The sequence below is a fragment of the Saccostrea cucullata genome, unplaced genomic scaffold (genome assembly GCF_032062105.1).
Source record: "Saccostrea cucullata isolate Sc308-1 unplaced genomic scaffold, CSIRO_AGI_Scuc_v1 ctg8852, whole genome shotgun sequence".
Taxonomy (NCBI): Eukaryota; Metazoa; Mollusca; class Bivalvia; order Ostreida; family Ostreidae; genus Saccostrea; species Saccostrea cuccullata.
Window position 1 is genome coordinate 1 of NW_026926116.1, and position 23,327 is coordinate 23,327.

Here is a 23,327-nt window from a genome sequence, read left to right on the forward strand (position 1 = left end):
TAATTTTTTTTTTGGTTTTTTAATAGAGGCGACTTCATAAATGTAAAATTTCACACATTTGTATATAGCTTTCTTTATAACAAAGTAATAAGAAATTATAATTTTACATGGAAATGTGGTTTTAAATCTGTTTCTTAGCATGTTCTCTTCCGTTTTGGCGGTTTCACAGGCAAATCTTTCTCCATAAGGAAGCGACTTCATGAAGAAAAAAAATATTTGTCTGTTATTTAAAGGATTAAATGCAAAAGAATATTCATAAACATATTTTTGTGGAAACATATATGAATAAACAATATACATATATATAATAATTAAGAACATTCAAAATTTAGCATAATCAATGGATATAGAGATGTTGGCGTATTCATGAATTAGAGCTAACAGATCGGGACTGTATATTGTATTTTAAATGATTTCTTAGAGGTGTTTATCAATTAGCTCATCATTATATACATGTACGCCAAAGCCAAAAGAATGCGAATTACATACAATAGGTCTCAATTTTTTTTAAACTTTCTAAGAAAGCACCAATGCTTTGACTTTTGAAATTGAATTATATCTTTCTAATGGTGTTCAACTTTATTAGAATTTCTTCTAACATATATAAATTATATTGTCTATATTAACTATAAAATGGCCACTGAATGAAAGAAAGAATGTGGACACCTTGAATTCCTTTTGGAACCCCTCGTTCTCCTTGGCCTTCTTTTGTGTGATTACATTCAGTAGGTCTGAGACAGCGATATCCTTAGCCACTGACAGATCATTATAATACACTGCCTCCTCAGGGTTCTCTATTTGTGGTTCTTCTTCGGGATCCTCAATTTGAACGGAAACACTTGCTATGTTTGTGTATAGCTTATTTTCAGCTAAGTAAAAATGAACATGCTGAATTTATGCACATAAATAAGTACGTTTGTCAATGAGTTCAATTGATGAATGGTTTCAGTGAATAACAAGCATTTTGCATATATAACAAATATTTTCCTCTATTTCACCTTACACATATGTCGCTGCAAATCTCATTACTTGCAGATTCAACATTACTTTTAGAATAAAAAAAATAGCTCATATGTGATCTACTTCATAGTTTATCTTGTCCAAAATATATTATTATTAATACTTTGGATTTACCGGAGGCAACATTTTCTTTTCGAAAGAGGACTGAAGTTGTCTGGGATTCAGATTGTTTTCTTCTTTTATTTCTGCAAAGCGATAGTGATAGTAAAAAAATACCTTCTAAACGAAACTTGCAAAAAGCAAAAGGAGTTTCTTTATTACATTTTCCAGACCTACCTAAGAAGGAAAATGCCTGCCAGGATTATTGCAACCAGCATAAATAAACCCGATCCTAGTCCAGCCCCTAATGCTGTAACAAAGGACGAAGATTGCTTACTTTGTAGTGAGGCTGAAAAAAGAAATAAAATATATCATTTCCTGAGACGTTGTTATACATGCATACAATTATTTTAATTTTTTTTCAATATGAATCAACCAAGCATATTTACTCACTTATTTTATTTTCACAAATTATTTTGTTAAAATAATTCTTATTGTTTACAGAACTACTGCACTGGTATTATTGAAAAGACGCTTGAGTTTCTGATTGTTTGTCAAAAATCTACTGGAAATCTCTTGGGTACTCATTTCGTCCCAGTGTTTGCAGGCCCATTTTTGTATTCAAAAGAGATAGAATTTGTCCAAAATATTATAATTGAAAAGAAGGAAGCACTTACTGTGGCTGTAGAAATTTAGATATTTCGAAACCGTATTGTTAATGGTTATTTCCATTTTTATGTCGATACGATATAAAATGCTTGTAATTTCGCATAAGGACAAGCTAACACACAAATAATCAAGCTCTGTGGGAGTGTTAAAGATACAGCTAGGATATACTACTTAGATATACAATATGACGCCATATTTAGATATATTACCTGAACTTAAAATTAAACGATTTCTTTGAATAAATAAATAAATATTGATTTCAGGGCTCTTCATCGGCATATGATGACGTCTGCATATGAGTGAAAAAATCTCGAGAGTGACGTTAAACAATATACAATCAATAACTTAATATAAGCAAACTTGTGTCGTTTCTGGGTGGTACATGTATTAAGAAACCTAGATCTATATAACGGTGGTTGAATATCAAACATTTGACGTCAATACTATTGATAATCATATCTGCAGAATAAAAGTGAAACTTAATTAGAATCCATATCAACTAACATATGAAATCAGAGTTTAATAACATTTAACATGAATTCCCTGTGTTTATGCGGAATGAAAGCTTATGAATAAAGTACGCCGATTTATATTTATATTTTTTTTTTATAATTTCTTAATGAAGGTAGACTAGAGTGAGTGCGTTTACATTTTCTTAATGAAGGTAGAGTGAGTGCGTTTGACATCTAGATCAGCCGTTCGTCGTTTGTAACAATAAAGGTGCAAAAGTTCAACACTACTAGTTTTTGGAAAGTTATGTTAGAATCGTGGGGTAAACAGGAATTGATGCCATTTCATCGGTCTTATGTATAAAGAACATTCATTTTGATATAGTTTCATGCAAAAGAGTTGAATAATTGTTTCTGTGGTAGAAGTGAAGGATTCTATAGGCACTTTTCATGGTCCAGGGATTATTTTACATATTAACTTCTATTACTGATAGGAATCAGTTATCAGCTGTATAGTGTTGAACTTTTTACTTTTTCATCAAAGCATTTATAGACCTAACATATTGAAGTCATGATCTAGTGCTTCCTTAAGTCGAAGTATCAACGTTCCTATTTCTTATCATTTTATTGACTTTTGATCTTGAATACTGTTCGTTATTTCCATATGTTCCATAGAATGAATTATGATTAGTAAATGCTTTATCTATAATTTATTCTGATTTAATATATCACATATTTTTAAAAAAGTGTAAATTCGCCAGTCTGATCCCTGTGTTGTTTTAACATGTCTGTGTCATTACTAGGCTTCCCCAATATGTGTTTCGAGGGGATAATAATAATAACCTATATTTGTTTCATTAGTAATGTGAGATTTGCTTTAACTTTAATTAAAAGTTACATGTAATTAAAAATTGTACCTTGTTTGCATTGCTCGTCTGTAAAATCACCATTGCATCCACCTATACACGAACCATTATTAGAGAAACAGGTTCCGTTTTCACAGTATGGGCTGCATTCATTTTCACAAAAATCACCATGAAAATATGGGCTACATTCTTGTTTAAAAAAGAAATTATTAATAATTTCCTTAAACCCATAAATATAGAGGTATATGTGTAAAATTTTTACAGATTACAGTATCTTGGGGTTATAAATTTAATTTCTGAAAAAGTGAAACATAAATAAATATTCAAACAAATGCTACTTTTGAAAAAAAAGATGTTACGATTTGGTAATAAGATGAATATAAAATATTTTATTAGAGTAATGACAAACAAACATGTGCTTATCTCTAATAGAATCCTATAAATTTCAGTTTAAAAGTATCGTCTTTTTGAAGTTTCATTTTTCTATTTAGTGTTTAGCTACATGTAATTTTATTCTATTTGATTTTTGCTAATTTTAAAGAACTACAGCCTATAAATTAACATGCAAAGGCGTAGTAATATTTTGAATATCGAATTCAGAATACCTGTGCTGAGTCAATTTTCTCAATAACTCTTTTTTTGTTCACAAAAGAAACAATTCATAGAGAAACTTAAGGGAAACTATTTTTCTTTTTCTTTTTCTTGTCATTTTATTTAGAAAAATAAGTTATAAGGATTTAATTACCACCAGACAATATCGTTTCATTTGAAGAAATTCAAAATATAAATGTTATATGTATATCTTCGCAATGCAATAAAGTATCGCAGATTTTGACTTTTATTCAATAAATCTTGAATGATAATAAGTGTGTTAAAATTTTTCTAATATATTTTTTAAAATATTTATTGACCATGTAAAACTTCTACCATATGAAAAAATAGTACACCAAAAAAAAAAAAAAAAAAAAAGATTGGTACCCTTACCATCGCAAGTATTTCCTTGCCATCCTCGTTTGCATGCACAGTTTCCATACTTTTGATCACAATTAGATATGCAGCCAGTACCACAATCACTCTGACAAGTAGCTCCAAATTTTCCGTCGTAACAACTGTTGCACGAACCACTGTCTTTCATGCATCCATTTTTACATGTTAAATTACATTCTTTTTCACACATTTTACCAAATTTACCAATTTCACAGGCACCCTCACAACTACCATCGTCTTTATGACAACCTGATGGACACGATAGGTGACAAGATTTGTTACAATTTTCTCCAAAATATCCTTCATTACATCCAAAAGAACACACGCCACCGACGCATTTTTGTCTAATGCAATGGACACTACACTCCTTGAGGCAATTAGTCCCATAATGTGTGTCATCACATCCTGGCAAAAAATGCAAGAATTTTATCAGACAGTCCTATCAATACGTTTTATTATTCATATTACATAACCATTATAACTATATAAGATCATGCCATATTAAAGAAAACATTATGCAAATAAAAAGTTTTTGGTTGGTTTCCTAAAGTGTTCCAATTCATTTTCACAATGTCGAAATATTAACGGACCTTCTTCATCTATGTTAAGGACCGAAGGAGGATTAAAATGAATATATATTGATCGGGATTAATTTTAACATGGTAATAAATTGAATCTACATGCAATAAAGATGCTCCATTTTCTATATAACTTTCTACATAGCTACATTTTGTATAAACAATGGGAAAAATTATAAGCTTATTTCAATTATGACGTCATAATGGATGTAGCACGAAAATAACAGTCAAAATTCGTTTACTATAGGATTAAATGTTCTTTTTTTCAAAATTTATCAATGTGTAAACGTAAATGAATTGAATTTCAAGTTGATATTTACACATCATCATGTCGTTAATTTTCATTTTTGTCCCTTCTGAATTTTTTTCTTAACGTCTCAATTAAACTTCGAATACTGTGCACCACGAAAATTAAAAAGGTATAAACAACAATATTAAAAACTTCTATGGGAAATTAACTCTTAATTGGTAAAACTTCATTACCCAGTGAACTATTTTATATTGTTGTTTTTCACTTATATTTACATTTGAGACGAATACATTTCGAGTTAAATTGCATTTGTTATACGAACGGGCTGCTGTATTAATTGCTATGTTGAGAAGCAAAATGACCTAGAATTTGTTTGGTCAAAATTAGTTCACCTCGCTCTAACATTTGAATGTTAACATTCTTTTAATGCAGTCCAGTTCAGGAAATATATGTACATTGTAAAAGAACAATGATCGCTGCTGAGAATACTCTAACTATTAAAGTGCATGTATTTGCGCCACACTGAATGATAAAAGTGTGTATTCGAAGTAAAATATATACAAACTGACTTTGAGGAATAGTACTACCATTGCATTCATTTCCATCCCAGTTGTCTTTGCATCCACCAATACAAGTTCCATTATTGCGGTAACAGGCAATTTGTTTGCAGTTTGGACTACATGGAATGTTACAAAAGTAACCATAAAAGTCGCCTTTACACCCAATACAGTACCCATCTGTTTTTCTGCACTCTCCGTTGACACAGTTAGCACTACATTTCATGTCACACTTTGTTCCATGATACCCTCTGTAACAGTCACCATTACAGTTCCCATTGTACCATATACATGGACCTGCACTACAATTTCCACACTGTTTTTCGCATTTCTTTCCATAATAGCCAGATTTACACCCAGTCGTGCAATTTCCAGACACTTTGTCACAGGCCTCGTGCAAACAGTTCGGACATCGTTTTTCACATTTGTTCCCGTAATAACCAGTGTTACAGTGTGTGCAGTCTCCTGAAGCTTTAGCGCATTCTGTATGTTAACAATGCGAGGGGCAGTTTTTGTCACACTTGTTTCCCCAAAAGCCTACATTGCAATCATTGTAACAGTGTTCATTAAAATCGCAGGTTCTATGTACACAATGTGGACTACACTGGACAACTGTTGAATAAAACAACAAAATAAAATTCACTGTTTTTTTAATTTTATGAACATATTTTCATACATCTGAGTATATACGAAAATGTAATTGATATAATTTTAAAGCTAGTAAGAGACGTAGGTATTGTTAATATTTCAATCTTATAAAAAAAAAAGAGTGCAAAAAGCAATATGAACACTCGAGGAAGAATCAACAAATACTATGTTAAAAGAATATTTACATGCTGATATGAGTTTTTTTTTCAGCAACGAAAAATAATATAAGAACACTCTTTTATTAAAAAAAAATATCAAAGACTGAGATATAAAAAGAAAACATAAAAACGCCTATGTCTGTCGAAATTATACAAGCATAAATTTGAAGCCGGTGAGTATTTTTTCAAAAAAAAATAAATAAAAAATACACAATACAGGGGCACAAAAAAAATAATGAAGTTTCTGAAATAGTTCTTATCTCCATATTGTTCATTTTATGATGAAATAATGACAAATTTATGTGTTTCACAAACGAATCATTCACGCATACTATTTTTACATCATACATTATTTTCACATTATATATTTAGCCAATTCTTCTTACTCCTACAATAATCTTAATTAAATGTATTTCAATTCAGTGTCTATATTATCATGGATTAGTTTTCTGTGAGAAGAAATAAAAGGTGCACGATTATATACCACACAATAAATACGTGTAGTGATAACTAATTGTGTCCTTAATGTAAATCACGTATCATCCTAGAATACTACAATGACCAAACATGCCTCGTTATGGTCCGGGTTCCTGTCACATTTATTAGTAATATGTGTAAATAAATTAGCTTGGTAGCTAAGTGGTTGTGGAAGATTGGTTTACTTTGTTCTTTCATAACATTTTGAACTTTTGTCTGTCCTAGGAACAAAAGGCTGCCCCCCCCCCCAAATGACAATTTTCATTGTTCGTCTCAATGGTTATTTTAAAGTGTTGCATCTTTTTCTCTTTTCTGACCTAAAATAACTATAATATACAAATAAGAGAGAAGGAGAGAGAGATACTTGGGTTGAACAAATCAAACAAATCATTTTCCTACCGTAAGGTTCAATTTCACAAATTTCAAGTATAGCGCTCTCGGTTAAGAAATCCGGGTAGTTATCATCTTCAGGGGCGTCATACATCGTAAATATTCTGAGATATCTGCCTCTGTTTTCACATGAAATGTTCTGTTTGCTTGAAGGGTCCTGAGGATGAGTTGTATTGTCTTTGTAACATCGGTGCCAATCCCATGAACTAGCATTGGATACTTCTATGCTAAATTGTCTGAATCTGTGTGGTTTCCATTGTTCTGTAGAACATGGAAATATTTAACATGTTTTATGCTTTACATTTTTATTATCTGAACTTTTTAGAATGTTGGGTTCACGTTGTGCTTAACGAGGCCGAGTCTAATTCACACTGCGCAACTTATTAATTTCATGCAGTCATTTGTGTGACAGTACACCTTTGAAATTATTTTAATTTTAGTACAAAGTTAACATTATTTGGAACTCCTGCTGATCTGGAAATGTGATTTTACGACAATAATTGGAAAAATAACGTTGGAATAGCTCTAACAGCGTCACCATATTCGGATTTTGTAAGCAATGCATGACGCTAAAGAATGACGCATGACTCGCTTGTATGTTCAAGACGTCCATGAATATTATACTAAAAACTGATGACATAACTTCCCAAGAAACATACTAGCAATCTAAAAACTGCTATTTTGCCGAATAAAATTGTATGCGACGATAATTCATCTGCAAAGATATGAATTTGTACCATAATATGTCAATTTTAATGGTATTTGGCTTCGAAAAAATAAACTTAGTAACTACTACCTATACCAATCGAGATGGTGAACTTTAACTTTTTTGAAATTTCACAATTTGGTAACTTTTTACATTAACTTTCATTTACTTGAATGAAAAAGAAATCCCTAGGGCAAAAGTACAAAAAATATGGAAAAAATGTCATAATTTTGCGATTTTCCAACAAAATCCCCTAGGGTCCAATAGTAAAGTTTGACAACTTTTGAGGTGGCCCCCTAAGAAATCGGGGTGGTAAACATTCGATTTTTAAATCCTAAAACAATAAATATAATAGTTAAAATTAATTATAAAAAAAATTATCAAAATCCCTAGGGCAGAAATAATAAGATTTGGTCTCGTTAAAAAGGCAGTGTAAATACACCAATTAAGGAAGAAACACGTTAAGTTCCATTTCAAACATAACGATAAAGAAGAGAATTTGTACCTTTATTTCCTATTGAAAAAAAACCTGAAAGTCGAGGTGTTGGAAATCAAGTTTAATGAAATTGCAATGCTCTTCAATCTTAAAAAAATACAGGCTAATATGAGTTTTTCAGCTACAAAAAACGATATGAACGCACACTTTGATCAAAACTCAAAATGTTTTATAATTCCCATGAACAGTTTTATAATTAATAATTATTAACTGCATATTCAAGATCAGAGGTAGAGGTTTATAGAGAGCTTGTGGTCTATACGAAATATTGAAAAAATGTTTTAAAATATTGTCCTTTTCGTAGAATTTTCTTTTTCAGTACATGGAGAAAGTGAGCTACTAGTTTAATGTACTTATTGCGTCACATTTGATAGATACACAGTAAACAGGAATCTAAATGATGCATGACGCATTTGCATTGAAGGGGGATCTCTACGACGTCACAACATGGCGTACGTCCGTTGAATTTTTCCTGAATTTTTCTGAATTTTCTTCAATTTCTTTTTTTTTTCAATACGTTAACCCTTTTATTTTTTGTATATTTTCAGATATTGGAGGAAATCCGACCAGGTATTCTTAGGAGAATGATGTTTTAATTTTTTTCTTTTGTCTATTTTTGTGAATTTAAATTTTAAAAAATGCTTTATTTCATTAAAACAAGGAAGAAAAAATTCAATTGAATACATTTTATGTATTCAAAGAGCGAAAAACCATCTTAAGGCAATCGCTTAGTCGTGGCTTAATGGCGACTTAATGGTGGCTTATAGAAATTATTCCTTGAATCCACCATTAAGCTGCAGCTTTTAGGTGCCTTATGTACAAACTTTCATTAAACCACGTCTATGCATTCTATGTCAAATCTTTAAACTAACCTTCTTTTTTGTTTCTTTTTTTTTCTTTTTTTTAAAAGATGTTTCAATATCATTTACGCAAAATCTTACTCAATTCACAATTTTGTCTTATTCCTAACATGATTATAAATGTGTATAAACTCGGATACAGAAATTAGCAAATAGTTTTTAAAATAATTTTTTGTACCAAAAATCAATTTGTTTTAGGGACCGACTTTGGTTTACATTGCAATATACTTCACACATCATAGTATAAAAAAAATGTATCTATTCTTTTTAAACAACCTTTTTCACAAAATTAATAAAGTTTAAAAAAATAAGAATTCCATATTGTAGTTTGATATTTACTGATTGATTGATTGATTGAGTGTATGTTGTTTTACGTCCCATTCGAGATTTTTTTCACTCATATAGAGACGTCACCTTATACGGCGAAGGACTTCAAATTTTGACCTATACTAGGCACTCAATTAATGATGTGACACTGTCTTTATGGCCATGGGGTGTTCTACAATATTAACATTGTTGCTGCAGACTCCCATTGTTTTTCCACAAGTGTTCACGGAGTGATGACTCAGACCGAGGAGTTCACAGTGGTTTTTTTTGGTAGGGGGGGGGTTTGGGTGGGAGTAATTTATCAGGCCCTATAGGTACATGTAGCAAATTGATGAGTCTTTTCAGACTAATTTTGCTCAAAGCTTCACCATGTCAGAGGTTTTAGTATGTATGGTTTAAGGGGGGTGGGGGGGGTAACTTTACTCGTGGCGGATATTCAGCTGACCAGTACTGCCCAGTTGGACTTTTCAATTAAATGTAATCAAAAGCATTAACAAAATGATCTTTATTTTAATTTCCAGATGCTCAGCTGTCTTAGGGTCCACCTTGGAACTGTTTCCGTTTTTTTTTTTTTGGTACCTGCAGTTATAAGTGCAGACGTGACAATAACGGCCAATATGCCATTATAAAAACTTGAAATATGTGTCAGTTTTTCAACGTTGAAATGATATGGCACCCTAGTAAACAAGTTTTGCCTTTAATGATAGGATTTAACTTATTTAAGTTAAATAGATCTTTCAAAGCCCAATTTCACGAATGGCATACCTGTAATCACAAGTCTTAAACTTGAGATTTTTTTTTAATGTTCCGACCACTGTTCATTCTAATTGGTTAAAATCATTAATAAATATTCAAGAAATAAACAACAGTGTGAAAAAGTTCTCTTGGATATGAACTTTTGGTTGGTCAAGTGATCAAATCCTGTGAAGCCCAAAGGGTTTCTCAGTACGCAACATGTTTAAAGAAATAAATAACAAGTTTATAAACTTCAATGGGAATTGAAGTGGGTCGGTCACGTGATCAAATCCTGTGAAAGCCGAAGGCCTTCTCAGAAGATTTGATCATGTACCGACCAACTTCCATTATATAAGGGAATATAATTCAAAGATCTTAACAAAGTTCTGCAAATAGATAAAGGAAAAGCGCTCCTGCTTTCTTTAAATCGAAAGCGTGACCTTATATAAGTTCACAAAATACTTGGCAAACAAATTTCGACATGAGTCTATTTACATGATATTTTTACTGATAAAAAGCGAATTTTATTTAAAGCAGCAACACTTTCTAGGAAGTACAAAGTATGAAAAAAACAATATATATTTTTTTTATTTCAACTAGGGTATGCCCCTGCGATATTGAAATTTGTTTATGACCTCCATTCAGTACACATACATGTCTTTATTAGGTGATTGTCTATTGATAGGACAAAACTTAATTAAGTACATAGTAAGGTATATTTCGTTATTTCAACAAGTATTGAGAATATGATTTTAAATACGATTAAAACCACGTATAAAAGCCCGTATCGGACATCTAAGATGCGAGATGCAACATTATTTTGACAAAATGTAGTTTACTTATGTGAGCATGCAAGATAATTATGTATTCATGCAAGATATGTTTGTCAACATGCGAGTTAATTAGTAGACATGCAAATTATTTACGTGAACATGCAAGGTAATTATGCTAACATGCTACTTATCCATGTCAACATGCGTTTTAGTTTTGTCAACATGCGAGTTTCATTTTTAAATACAAGTTATGTCAACATGCAAGGTAATAAGTCATATCAACCTACATATCTTGCATATTTATATAATTATCTTGCATGTTTACATTAGTATCTTGCATGTTGATATAATTATGTTGTATGTTATATGTCATAAACATGCGTAAGTTAGTAGATATTCCCATATGTAAATTATATTTTCTTAAAAGATTGTTAACTTGCATGTCAACATAATTAACGTGCATGTTGACATAAATATGTCGGATGTCTACATAATTTTGTTGCATGTTAACAAAACTTATCTGCATTAAGGGGGCAGAAATATTCCACCATACTTTTGATTGAAATTTTATGAGAAAAGCAAAAACAAGATAACATTGATGAGAAATACTAACAATTTGCCCTAAAATAGTTAAACCTAATATTAAATAAAAAACGTGTTGTTTGTAAAACGCTTTCTCACATCCTTCCGCGAGAAGTAAACAGGCGAAACCACGCTTCAAATTCTCGAAATGACAGTTTTGTTTAGATGTCTGGGTTTATGTTAAAAAACGCAGTTATTGAAAGTGGATATGGTGAGTATTTCCGCCAGTCTTAAGACACTAGCTGTGAACTGTAACTGTATAAAAACCGATTGATTGATTGTGTATTGTTTAACGTCCCTCTCGAGAATTTTTCACTCATATGGAGACGTCACCGGTGAAAGGCTTCAAATTTTGACCTCATTCGGCACTCATGGCCATTGAGCAGTGAGGGATCTTTATCGTGCCAACGCCTGCCGCTAACACGGGGCCTCGATTTTTAAGGTCTCATCCAAAGGACCCGCAACTTTCACGTCAAAGTGCCGAGCGCATGGTGAAGGAACAGATGCTACCCATTTTAACGACTAGGTCAGTCGCGGCCGAGATACGAACTCACGACCTCCAAATCACGGAGCGAGCGTTCTACCGACTGAGCTACCGTGAACGGTGTATATAAACCGAAGTCAGCGATAGGAAGAAGCTATGTGTTGGACAGAGCTCTCTGAGGAATTTCGAATGGTTGAAAAGGAAGTTGGCGGTTAGGTAACAAAACATTGACGTTTTGGTTTATGAAATCAGAATTAGAGACTATAGATATCGATGTGACAGAGCTAGCCATTCTATTCTTTGGAACTGACATATCTTTGTTGTATGTTTAAGGGACACTTTGCATCTGTGTTAAGTGATGAATATTATATGGCCAGATTCAAAGCTGGCGTCATTCATAACACTGACGGAAATTGCGTTTAAACAATGTTGCGTGTAGGTGTTTTGGCAATTGTCAAACTTGAAGATGTTCTTAATGAAGCCACGATAAGACTGCTTTTGTAATGCTTTATCAGAACACCAAATGTCACATGTAGTAGGACAGGACAGTGCATCCTTCAGACAGATATTAAAGAGAATTGTAGCTTCTTTCTCAGTTTTAGACATCAGGAGTACTCAACAGTTTAACAGGACAGGACAGGAAGGTGAGTCAGGCATAGAATAAAGACGTTTGTCTGCTGTTGCTTAATCAGTGTTTTGTCCGCCTTGGAACTCTTTTGTTGTGTCTTGTTCCAAAGGACGACACCGCAGCATTGTTAAAGCTTGAATAAGTAGGCAGGGCCTAATTTATACGGGAAAAGTTTACTGTGACATCACACAAAAAATGACTTTTATGTATTTCTCATTATACCTGAAAATGAAATAGGTTGCATTTTTTAACTGTAATAGCATAATAGACCAAAATAAAACTTATCAAAACTTGCTAGTTAAATCCCATGTAGCCATGTAGACAAAGCACAGATCGCGATAAACTTGTAAACATGACGTCATTTTGGTTCAAAGGACGTATTTCATGTGCTGTGAAAGGCAGATTGAGGAATTTTTTAAACAATGAAAAATGCGTGTTTTTATTAAACAGAATATTATTTAAAGGTTTTGAATAGTCGATTAAAACAAATGCATATCCTTTGTTTAGTGCGATTATTAATTAACTTTCAAGAGAATGTATTTTCTTAATTATGTCGTGTTCTTATGTACATGTTACATATATTTTACATCGAGATGCCTCATAAAATCGTAGTTTCGCAAGGGCATACTCTCAATAGATTTTAGCCATTTTTTTGAATATAGATTAATAATATTTTTCTTAACTTGAAAAGTCCTGCTGCTTCTTTAAATCGATGGAGTGATTTTATAAGTACACAAAATATTTGGTAAAAGTCAAATATATTTCGACATTGCCTTATTTTGCTGAAAATTTAAATATTAATACGCGAATTCTATTCAAAGCAGCAGCATTTTTCAGAAACTACAAAGTATGTAGAAACAATTAATAGCATGAATCTTTAATTTCAACTTGGGTATGCCCCTGCGATATTGAAATTTGTTCATGACCTACATTCAGTACACGAACTATGCATTCATCACGTGACTGTCCATCGAAGGGACCAAACTTTATGCAGTACAGAGTGGGTTATACTATGCTATTTCCATAAGTTTTTGTGTTCTGTGATAATAAAAAGAGCTTTATCAAAATAAATTCAGTTTTAAAAAGGCCCCCCTTTTTTGCACGTCTATTTTCCGTTGAATTCTCATAGTAGGTCTTCACAGTGCTGCACTCTTTTCCATCCTTATCGATGAGAAATGAAAAAAAAAATCCATACGAAACTTATTGTGATGATCAGAGATAACTCTTGTAGGCAATTTGGAACTCTCTAGTAAAAGAAGATCAGTTTGAGTGGTTAGCCAATGAGAATCGAGTATGCTAATAAGGAGAGTATAAAAGTGCTGTCTTCTTAGTACAGTGACACATACATTCTGTCGGCATTTGCAGTTAACGACGACGGACCTAATTCATTTCTACAATAGAAAATTTACTCATATTTTAATAGGAGGTAAAGTGACTTTTTGTGAGTTAAAATCGATGAAAAAAATATATGGTCATCGATATAGATTTTTAATAGGGAGCGTTTCAAAAGTAGGCAACGAAAATCGATGATTACTATAGGAAGTAATGGGAAAATGCGAGTTTGTGGTATAAAAGTGATGAATAAAAAAATTCTGCAATAGAATTTTTGTTCATATTAAGATACAATGTTAACAAGATAATTTAGTATCAAATAATGCCAAAAAATAAATAGGTCATCGGCCTAGAATTTTTAAGGGGGTGTGTCAAACTCTGGTGAATGGCATATTTTTGGGGAAAATTTTCATTGAAAATACCTTGGCAAAATAAATTGTGTCGTTTTATTTCCTTATTCTTCAATATACTTTTACACTAAATAAAAATAATAATTTAAAGTTGTTTAAAACTCTAGGGATGGTTATAAAGTAGGATTTATGTGAAATAAATGCGTATAATACTCTAGGGATTGTCTCAAAGTACAATTTTTGTGACCCACGTCCCATGGGAATCAATATCTGAAAGCCTGATTATTTCAAAAGTTAAAATTTTCTTAGCATACCTGTAATTAACTAAAATACTTGAACGTTATACAGTGTTTGTCAAATTAAAAATAAGCATAGAAAGTAAAAGTTTAAGTATAAGGGACTGTTTCAAGATAGGTGTTTTTGATTTTTCGTTATATGCGTGCTTTACTGTATATGATCAAATAGTCAAATACTGATGCATTCATCACAAAAATAGTACAGAAAAACAAAAGGCTCATGGGCGACATTGCTCATCTTAGCACACTGGCTAGAGAAAAAAAAAGCAAAAATCACTTCAGTATTGAGAGTTTACATTGGGGGGGGGGGGGGGCTTGAATTTAAACAACCTGATGATGCGTCCATATCAATATAACAACTGGCTTTGCTGTTATTGAGCAGATATTTTTTTAATTTATTCATTTGACACCCCCTCACACATTATGGTCCAGCCCTACCCATGGGGCCCCCATTTGAACCAGTACAACTATTACTACCTTAAGATTTTTATGCCTCCGTAAACGAAGTTTCGGGGGTTTATAGTTTTTGTCGTGTCCGTCTGTCTGTCTAGCTGTCTCTCTGTCCGCAAAAACTTTAACCTTGCCCATAACTTTTGATTTATTGGAGTTATGACTTTCAATGGATACCAAGAACTTTGACCTTGACCTTATGACCTGACCTTTCATTTGATAACAAGAACTTTGACCCTTTGACCTTGACGTTGGAGTTTGACCTACTTTTTAAAAAATTGAACGCTGGCCATAACTTCTGAACGGTTAGGACTAAGGCTTTCATGCTCTACATAAGTATTCTATGTGGCAAGACCTTTCATTTCATACTAATTTACATTGACCTTTTGACCTTGACCTTGGAGATTTTTGTACTTATTAAAAAAAACTTTAACACTGGCTTACTTTCAAATTTCACAATTGTTTTCCAGTGAGAATACCCTACTCTTGGTACCAATTAATTAAATTTGCATTTAAGAAAAGCTTAATCTTTGCTATGTTGCCATATGGGGGCATCAGTGTTTCACAAACACATCTTGTTTATTGGTATTTCTAGGTAAAACTTTGATCCCCTATTGTGTCCCACCTTAAACACCCCCCCCCCTCAACTAATAATTCAACAACTTTTTGCATTAAAACAAATGATTCAAGGGTTCAAATACCGTATAATCCCAGGGGCGTAGCAACAGGGGGGGCCAGGGGGGGGGGGGCCTGGCCCCCCCACTTTTTTTCCCAACCTTACCTATACTATAGCAAATGTTAATTAAAAACCTGGTTGCCCCCCCCCCCCCCTAGTTTTAGTGATGTACCGAAAATGAAGTATTAAAATTGGTAATTGGTACTTGTCAACTTTTTCAGGTAAGTAAAAAAAAAATTTCTCCGGCTGCCCCCCCCCCCCACTTTCAAAAACGATGCTACGCCACCGAATCCCTATTAACTGCCCCGGGCGCTTAGAAAATTGTAAAAAGGGGGCGTTTTTTTTGGTACTCTATTTATGATATTCAATATCATATTTTAACTTTAGAAAATCTTTTGAAAAAAAAATAATAAATACAAGGAACCAATAAAATAATGTCTAACTTTACTTAAAGTGAAGATAATCCACCCAAATTATGCTAAATTATTCATTACCATTGAAATATTGGATAATAGATAAGTTTAATTTTCACTTTCTTCAATATTTTGATATGATTCTTGTTGATTTTAATCACTTTACAGCCAGAGGGCCCTTATTTCCGGACAATTGAAAAAGACCTAAGGGGGGCCGGGGCGCTTATAGGGGTCCAGGGGCGGTTAATATGGATTATACGGTATATGACGTATAAGATAGCATACTGCCATACTTGATTCTATGATTACATATTGGTAACACAGGGGAATTACCAACAACACACATGTAAAATCTTTAAAGAAGTTTGCTAGTTTAATTTCATTGCTATATAGGAAAATTTTATCAATGATTGAATGAAGCTAGCACAAAATACATATATTTAAAAATGAAGTGATCATGATCAGCCTGTTTCAACATTGCTGGTACTTTACTTGATTCATCTCTAAGCAGGTAAATAGCCAGGTTTATCTGCATGGCTTTATATTTAAGCTTGGTTGAATATTCTTTGAGAATTAAGTATGCTTATAAATTAACTCGGCTACTCTAATAAGGTATTTTGCTTAGCATTCACAACCTATTGCAATTAATTGCATCCAAAATCTTTAACATTTTTACATAGACCTAAAGATGCATTAAAAGAAATATATTCAACAATAATAATAAAACATAATGAATAAATGCAAAATTTAGCCTAAAACAAAAAATCTAAATATGGTTACCTGTTCCAAATGAAATACTGAATAGTGTTGATATCACATCAGAAATTTCAAGCTTTGGCAGTTGTTAGGTCCTGGCATTCCGGGCTCTTGTTTTCTCCTTCATTTACAAACACTTTTATGCTCATTTAGCATCAATCCATCATGCATGTTTAGTTCATCTTTAGGACGAAAAGGCAACGTAACAGACATTATTCAGAAAAAGATCTTTCCTTACAAATCATCTCCATCAGAAACATCAACTTGAACTTATTGTCTTAGGCCACGGTCCAGAATCCGCTCTAGAATCGTATCGATAATGAGAGACAGGGGTCGTACATTTGGCCGTAGTTTATGACGATGTTTGTACTTGCTGCATTTCATTTTTTAATGAAAAACGAAGCTTCAAATGAACAAAGCCAGCCTAACCGGCGAGTCAGGAAAGTCATCAACATCACAACACGTTTTTGTTTACTCGCCATGCGCTTACGGCAGATGTCGTAAAATAATCATTTACTTATAGAAAAACAAATGAATGTAAATCGAATTGTGTAAAATATTTTTGTATAGGATTTAAGGTATGAAACTCTTTGTAAACATTAAAAAATGTATATCAATCATCTTTAGCAATACATAATTACGTCAATCTGATTCAAGGCAGATGCGCGACTTCCTGCGCAGTGGCGCGAAATTTCGAATTAGGTCTGTCGTCCTTAAGTAAGTAGGACGGTTAGAGAAGAAGCTGCTGAGGAAAACTTAGGTTATGGTGAGACAGGGATTAGACGTGTCTGAACAAGTCTTTCCTTCCCTAGCTTACATTAAGTTAAGCTTTAAATAAATAAAGTAAAACTTAGTTAATTAAAAATAAGTAAGCCAGCAGTGATACAGATTTGAGACGCATTTAAGACTGTTCTGTAAAATAGAGCTAGATTGAGATTTTGATTTTTACCCCGTCCCATAGTTTATTTTTGTTGTATATAATTTCTCTTTGTTAGGTTCTCTGAAGTTATCTGAGCTTTCCCACGAATCACTTTTTGAGCAAGTAGCTCAGTCTAAATTGAGAGTTAATATTTTTGTAGATATTTTTGATTATTTTTATAATTGTAACATCCGCTCGGTTACACGTCACATTATGATGAAATTCTTGCCCGGGAGAAACAAACTGAAGAGAAAGATTAAACTAAACGCACCACTTTAGAACAATAGGAGAAAATGGGGCGGCCTTAAAGTTAGAAGATATTTTATTGAGATCATCCTCCGCTCCATATCATGAACTTAAACATAATACCAAGTGTGTGATTTGAAGAGTTGAACTCTTTAGCATGGACAATGTCAACTGATCTTCCAATGTCCTGCAAATGATGGTAGATGGCAGATAAAAGATTTTTAATGTATGTGTGTGATAATTTTCAATCTGTCTGTACAGATATTAAATTTTCTTGACGCTTAACAGATCCCTTAGGTTTGGCTTCATAGTAAAACGTTCTTTATCGACCAGCCAGGTCCTCAACAGTAACATTTTCAAAATTTCTCAGATTAAGATAGACAAGGATGCGCAGGTATTTTCAAGTTTGATTTATTTTCTCGAGATCTGGAATGGATGAAACAGATTATATGCTTGTTAGATCTTAGATCTAAATTATCCATTATTTCTTCTTAAACAGTTGAAAAAGATTTTCAACTACCCTTGCGCAACCCATGTCACTTTTTCCAAACTCAGACATGATTTAATGTATAGGTTAAAGCATACGAGTCGTTGAGCACTAGGAATTATGAACTCTTTCTGTTAATTTTATAGGTTCACTTCAAGAAATTTCATTTTTTGTGTAAATATGTCACTAAATATAAATAGCAGTGTTATATAGAGTTTTGCGTTTTTTTTATGTAATTGGCCTACTTTTACATGTTTACATATGAAAAGTAGTCCAATTGCATGTAGTTTAGATGAATTTATCATTACGCCATGTGATTTACCTACAGCATGACCTCTGACCCAAAACTAAAGTTTATACAGAATTGAATTTAGCAGCTTTTATTATGTTCATATATGTAAAAAAAAATACCACAAATGTAAATATTCACAATTGAATAGTCAAAGGGAGTAGCTTTGATTTTTCATGGAGTATTTTTCAGATGAGGGAAATGAGGGAAATAGTTTCTTTGCAGGAAAATAAACAATTTTATGGTATTGATTCTATATTGAAAAATAATAGAAGAGGTATAGAAAAAGTATTAATAGCTCCGAAGTATTGGTTATGTTGTATGTTGTACTGAATAAGATTGTTTTACATTGTGGATATATTTTTTAATATTCTAATAAAATTACTTACCTTCATCTCTATAATAAATGATAATGTTTTTTATTTGATACTCCTGTCCTAGGTCCAACTTAACCCATGCTCTTTTTTCCCTATCAGCAGTATGTGAACAGCTGAATTGATCCTGATGAATGTCGCCATCAATCACCTTTTGAGCTCCAAAAGTATTTTCCTTGTCATTTAATGTTGAACTCTGTGTTGCTTGACATTTAAATGGTTGTTTACATATATTTTCTGTAAAGTTTGAAAAAGACAAATATCAAAATGTAAATTTAATTATTAAAATGCGCATTAAGTAAACTTTGTCTTTTAAAGTTCTGAGGACGTGGATTTTTAATTTCTTATTCTTGCATTTACAAATAAAAATATCAATCACTTGAGCTCTCAGCTCAGGTTTGCTAAAACTCAAATACGACATATTTACTTGGTCTTTGCTCGGCAATTACAGAAATGGAACTTAGATTCTTCAAATGATTAAGGAATTAAAATCTTAAAGTCGGAGGAATAAACATTTCATCGCTGATGATATTTTGTCTATAAATGATCTTTTTATCAATTACGAGGGACCTTCAAGTAATAATGTCATCAGTACTCGGAAAGAAACAAAAAAAACGTATTTCGATGATTTAGTCTTGATGATTTCACTTAAATATTCTCTTTTAATTGAAATATATGTCTGTAACAATTTTATTCAATTTCTAATTGTTTTGATCACTTTTGTGAGTATGACCCTTCATATACTGAAATATGGCAGATCCTATGATTTTCTGTACTTGTTTTCTCTTTCTTAAGGAAACAAAAAAAGTCAAAGGTTGAAAGATCTGGTGAATATTGTTGGTGTGACAAAACATTAAGTTTCTGTTTAACCCCAAAACTTCTTTACTCTTCATGGCTTGTGGTTCTGACGTTGTTCTAAAGAAATTTATTGTAGTTATTTCTAATTCTGATTCCTTCTTCTTACGCGGGTATGTTAAGGAAGCATATAAGTCATTTTTCGGGAAATTTACACTTTTTAAAGAAAATTAAGTTTGATAATTTACCAGAACCGCCGATTAACGTAAACTATTATTATCTATTACATAAAGATAAAACAGTGTCTAACGCAAGGACGTGTACCACCACCACGGCATCACGTGACTTCTATTAATAGCGAAATTTTTCTTTAATAAAAAAGCTAACAGAACAACAATACCCCGGAGTTTAATAATTTCTTTGAGTAAATGATATAGTTTAAAAACACCCATTTTGCCTAAAAAGTCCTGCTAGAATCCCACTGTCTTGTCAGTAAAATAATTATTCCTCATATTCGCTCTAAACCTTACCCGATGTTTTGAATTTTATACATATGAGCCGAGATTTTTCGTAAAGCCATGCTTAACTCGGGATTCTAGCAGCACTTTCCAAATATTTTAGGATACAAACTTTCAATCTGTACAAATCTTTTTTAAATACCCAGCTTATTGTAGTTCTGTTGCATTATTTTAGTCACGGATGGCAGAGGAAAGGCCGACCAGGATACGTATATAGCTGACTGTCTTCGAAAGAGAATATACTCGATAAATATAAATTGGCACACCTGTTTAATTAACTGAATTCCATATGATTTTCACAAAATATTCACGATATTTGCCCTGAAACTTTTTTTTACGTATCTTTGTACGTACCGTCTCAGGCAAATTCTCTTTACAGGGATTGATGAATTCCAAAGTTACTAGATGTACACATATGACGTGACCGGTGGTAAATTTTAATCAACATGACAGATACAGCATAACAAATAAAACTATTTTATTTTTGTTAATGTTTACACGTTTCTATTCATTTTCTAGAGTTATATCACATCTCTAAATAACAATATTACGAAAACCTGTGTTTTAATATTGAATTGACGTTATCTCGCCTACTATGACGTCCTAATGTTGCACTGGTAAAGTCAAGTTGAATATTTTTTATGCTTCCTTATTACCCCTGCGTATAAACCTTTTGATTTTCGTCCAAAAAATTGCTTTCTAGACCCCTGCAGTAGTTGAACTGTGCCCCCACCCCCGAATAAGATATTGAACAACAAGATCACTTATATTTAAAAAATATAGCATATTAACCTTTCATTGTGCTTTTCCAATTTTTTGCGCTCCGTTATTAGCAGACTTATTTTTATATTCATATGAAGCAGAATTTATACAAAATCTTATGCGTGAAAAGAAGAAAACATTTGCTGTAGCCTTCAAGCGGCATTTAGATATATCGACGACGTATTGTCAATTAACAATGGTAATTTCCAATCCTATGTCGATACGATATATCCCGGTGAGCTTGATAAAAGATACCGCAGAGTTTGACTCTTCTATTTCATACTTGGATATTTTACTTGAAAAAGACCCTTATGGTAATCTAACAACCAAACTATATGATAAACGTGATGATTAACTTTTCTATCGTCAACTTCCCTTACTTATGCAGCAATATACATGTACCTTTATTACCTGCATACGGAGTATATATATCTCAGTTGATTCGATACGCAAGAGCATGCTCTACGTATGAACAACTTCTGAAACGAGGTAAATTATTGACAAGAAAGTTGATGAAACAAGAACATCAGCAGTCTCGTTTAAAGTCATCATTTCGTAAGTCCTATGGTCGATACAATGACTTTGTCAGCAAATACAATTTATCATTGAGCCAAATGCTGACTGACGTCTTTCATACCAATTGTTAGTCCATTATTTATACACTGAATTGACGACGGATTTTTTCCGTTATTTCCTGATCATGACAAGGAGCAAACGGCGGGTGTGACCGGACGGAGGGAATGCTCACTCCTCCATGGCACCTGATCCCACCTCTGTTGTTTCGGGGGTCCGTGTTTGCCCTGTTCTTATTTTGTATTGTTTTATGGACTTTGAGATTGAATACTGTTCGTTATCTCCATATCCTTCTCAAACCTTTGCTGTTTTGTCAAAGTGCATCTTATTAATGTTAATTTGTTTTGAGGGTTGAATGCACAATTGATACAAGTTTTATTATCTGCTTAAATTTCAGGCAAACGTGGATAAGTACAATTTTTATTTTTTTTCAAAATAAATCTTTAGATATTTTTTCACACTGTCATTTTCACCAATTTTTCAAAACGCAGGGTGACCTTGGAGTATTAAACTTTTTTACTGTTATATGTTTCTTTCAATCATTGTGAACTACCCCCAAATTGGTCCCTATCAAATTTGCTATGTATCTTAAAGTCAATCAAACATAATCAGTGATAATTTATTGAATTTTACCAAACAGTGCATTGGTTATTATAAGTCCTTGTCGCCAAGGACGGTACCCATTTATTTTGCCCATTATCATTTCTGTTCATTGCAATCTTCCTGCTTTTGTGTGTATAAAACAGACATTGGTTGCTTCAGTTTTCACATATCGCAGTAAATATTTCTCTGGGATTCTAAACAAGGTTTACATCAGCTTTCAATTGATAAAGCGTTTAATTTTACTCTATTTTACTGATTCTTTAACATTCATATTGAATGTAGTGTCTCGAATAGCCCCTTTTTTCCAGCTTGCCGCTATGAAACTATGTGATGAAAAGTGGTCACATGAACTGTTATCAATACATTAAAGATTCAATAAGGCGGAAAAGTTAAGTCTTATGTCATATGATTTCTATGTAACATGTCATCGAGCTGAAGACATTATTTATTGAACACCCCTCGTATTATTTGACACAATTCTGAAAAAAGCATACAGATAGACATTCAAGGATATATATATATGTAAAGAATTATTTAAGTTTTAATAAAATAAAACTGCTAGTTTGTTATTCCTAAGGCTGATGTTGATAAAAATTATTATTCCATGGATCAAAGAGAGATAAATAAAAGTACACAGAACATTTTCCGAGGAATGTTTTATTTTAATTTATCAAAAAAAATCATATTTTTTATGTTCTTTTCAATAAAATATATCTGCATGCTACAATGTATACTACAATGTTTATACGTTTTTTTTTTAAAAATCATGAGAAATACCATACTTCAAATAAAAAAAAAGAAATATTAAA

The 23,327-nt window shown here is 32.5% G+C and overlaps 1 protein-coding gene across 1 annotated transcript; it reads right to left on the reverse strand.

Moving 5' to 3' along the window:
- Positions 1-107: 107 nt before the first annotated feature.
- On the reverse strand, positions 108-19,504 carry LOC134270827 (multiple epidermal growth factor-like domains protein 10; the record flags this gene model as incomplete). Its single annotated transcript, XM_062753073.1, has 9 exons — positions 108-195; positions 667-869; positions 1,135-1,205; positions 1,297-1,408; positions 3,095-3,232; positions 4,028-4,435; positions 5,446-5,898; positions 7,098-7,349; positions 19,283-19,504. Coding segments are annotated over 9 exons (1,947 nt in total), but the record flags the coding sequence as incomplete, so codon positions are not given.
- Positions 19,505-23,327: the final 3,823 nt, after the last annotated feature.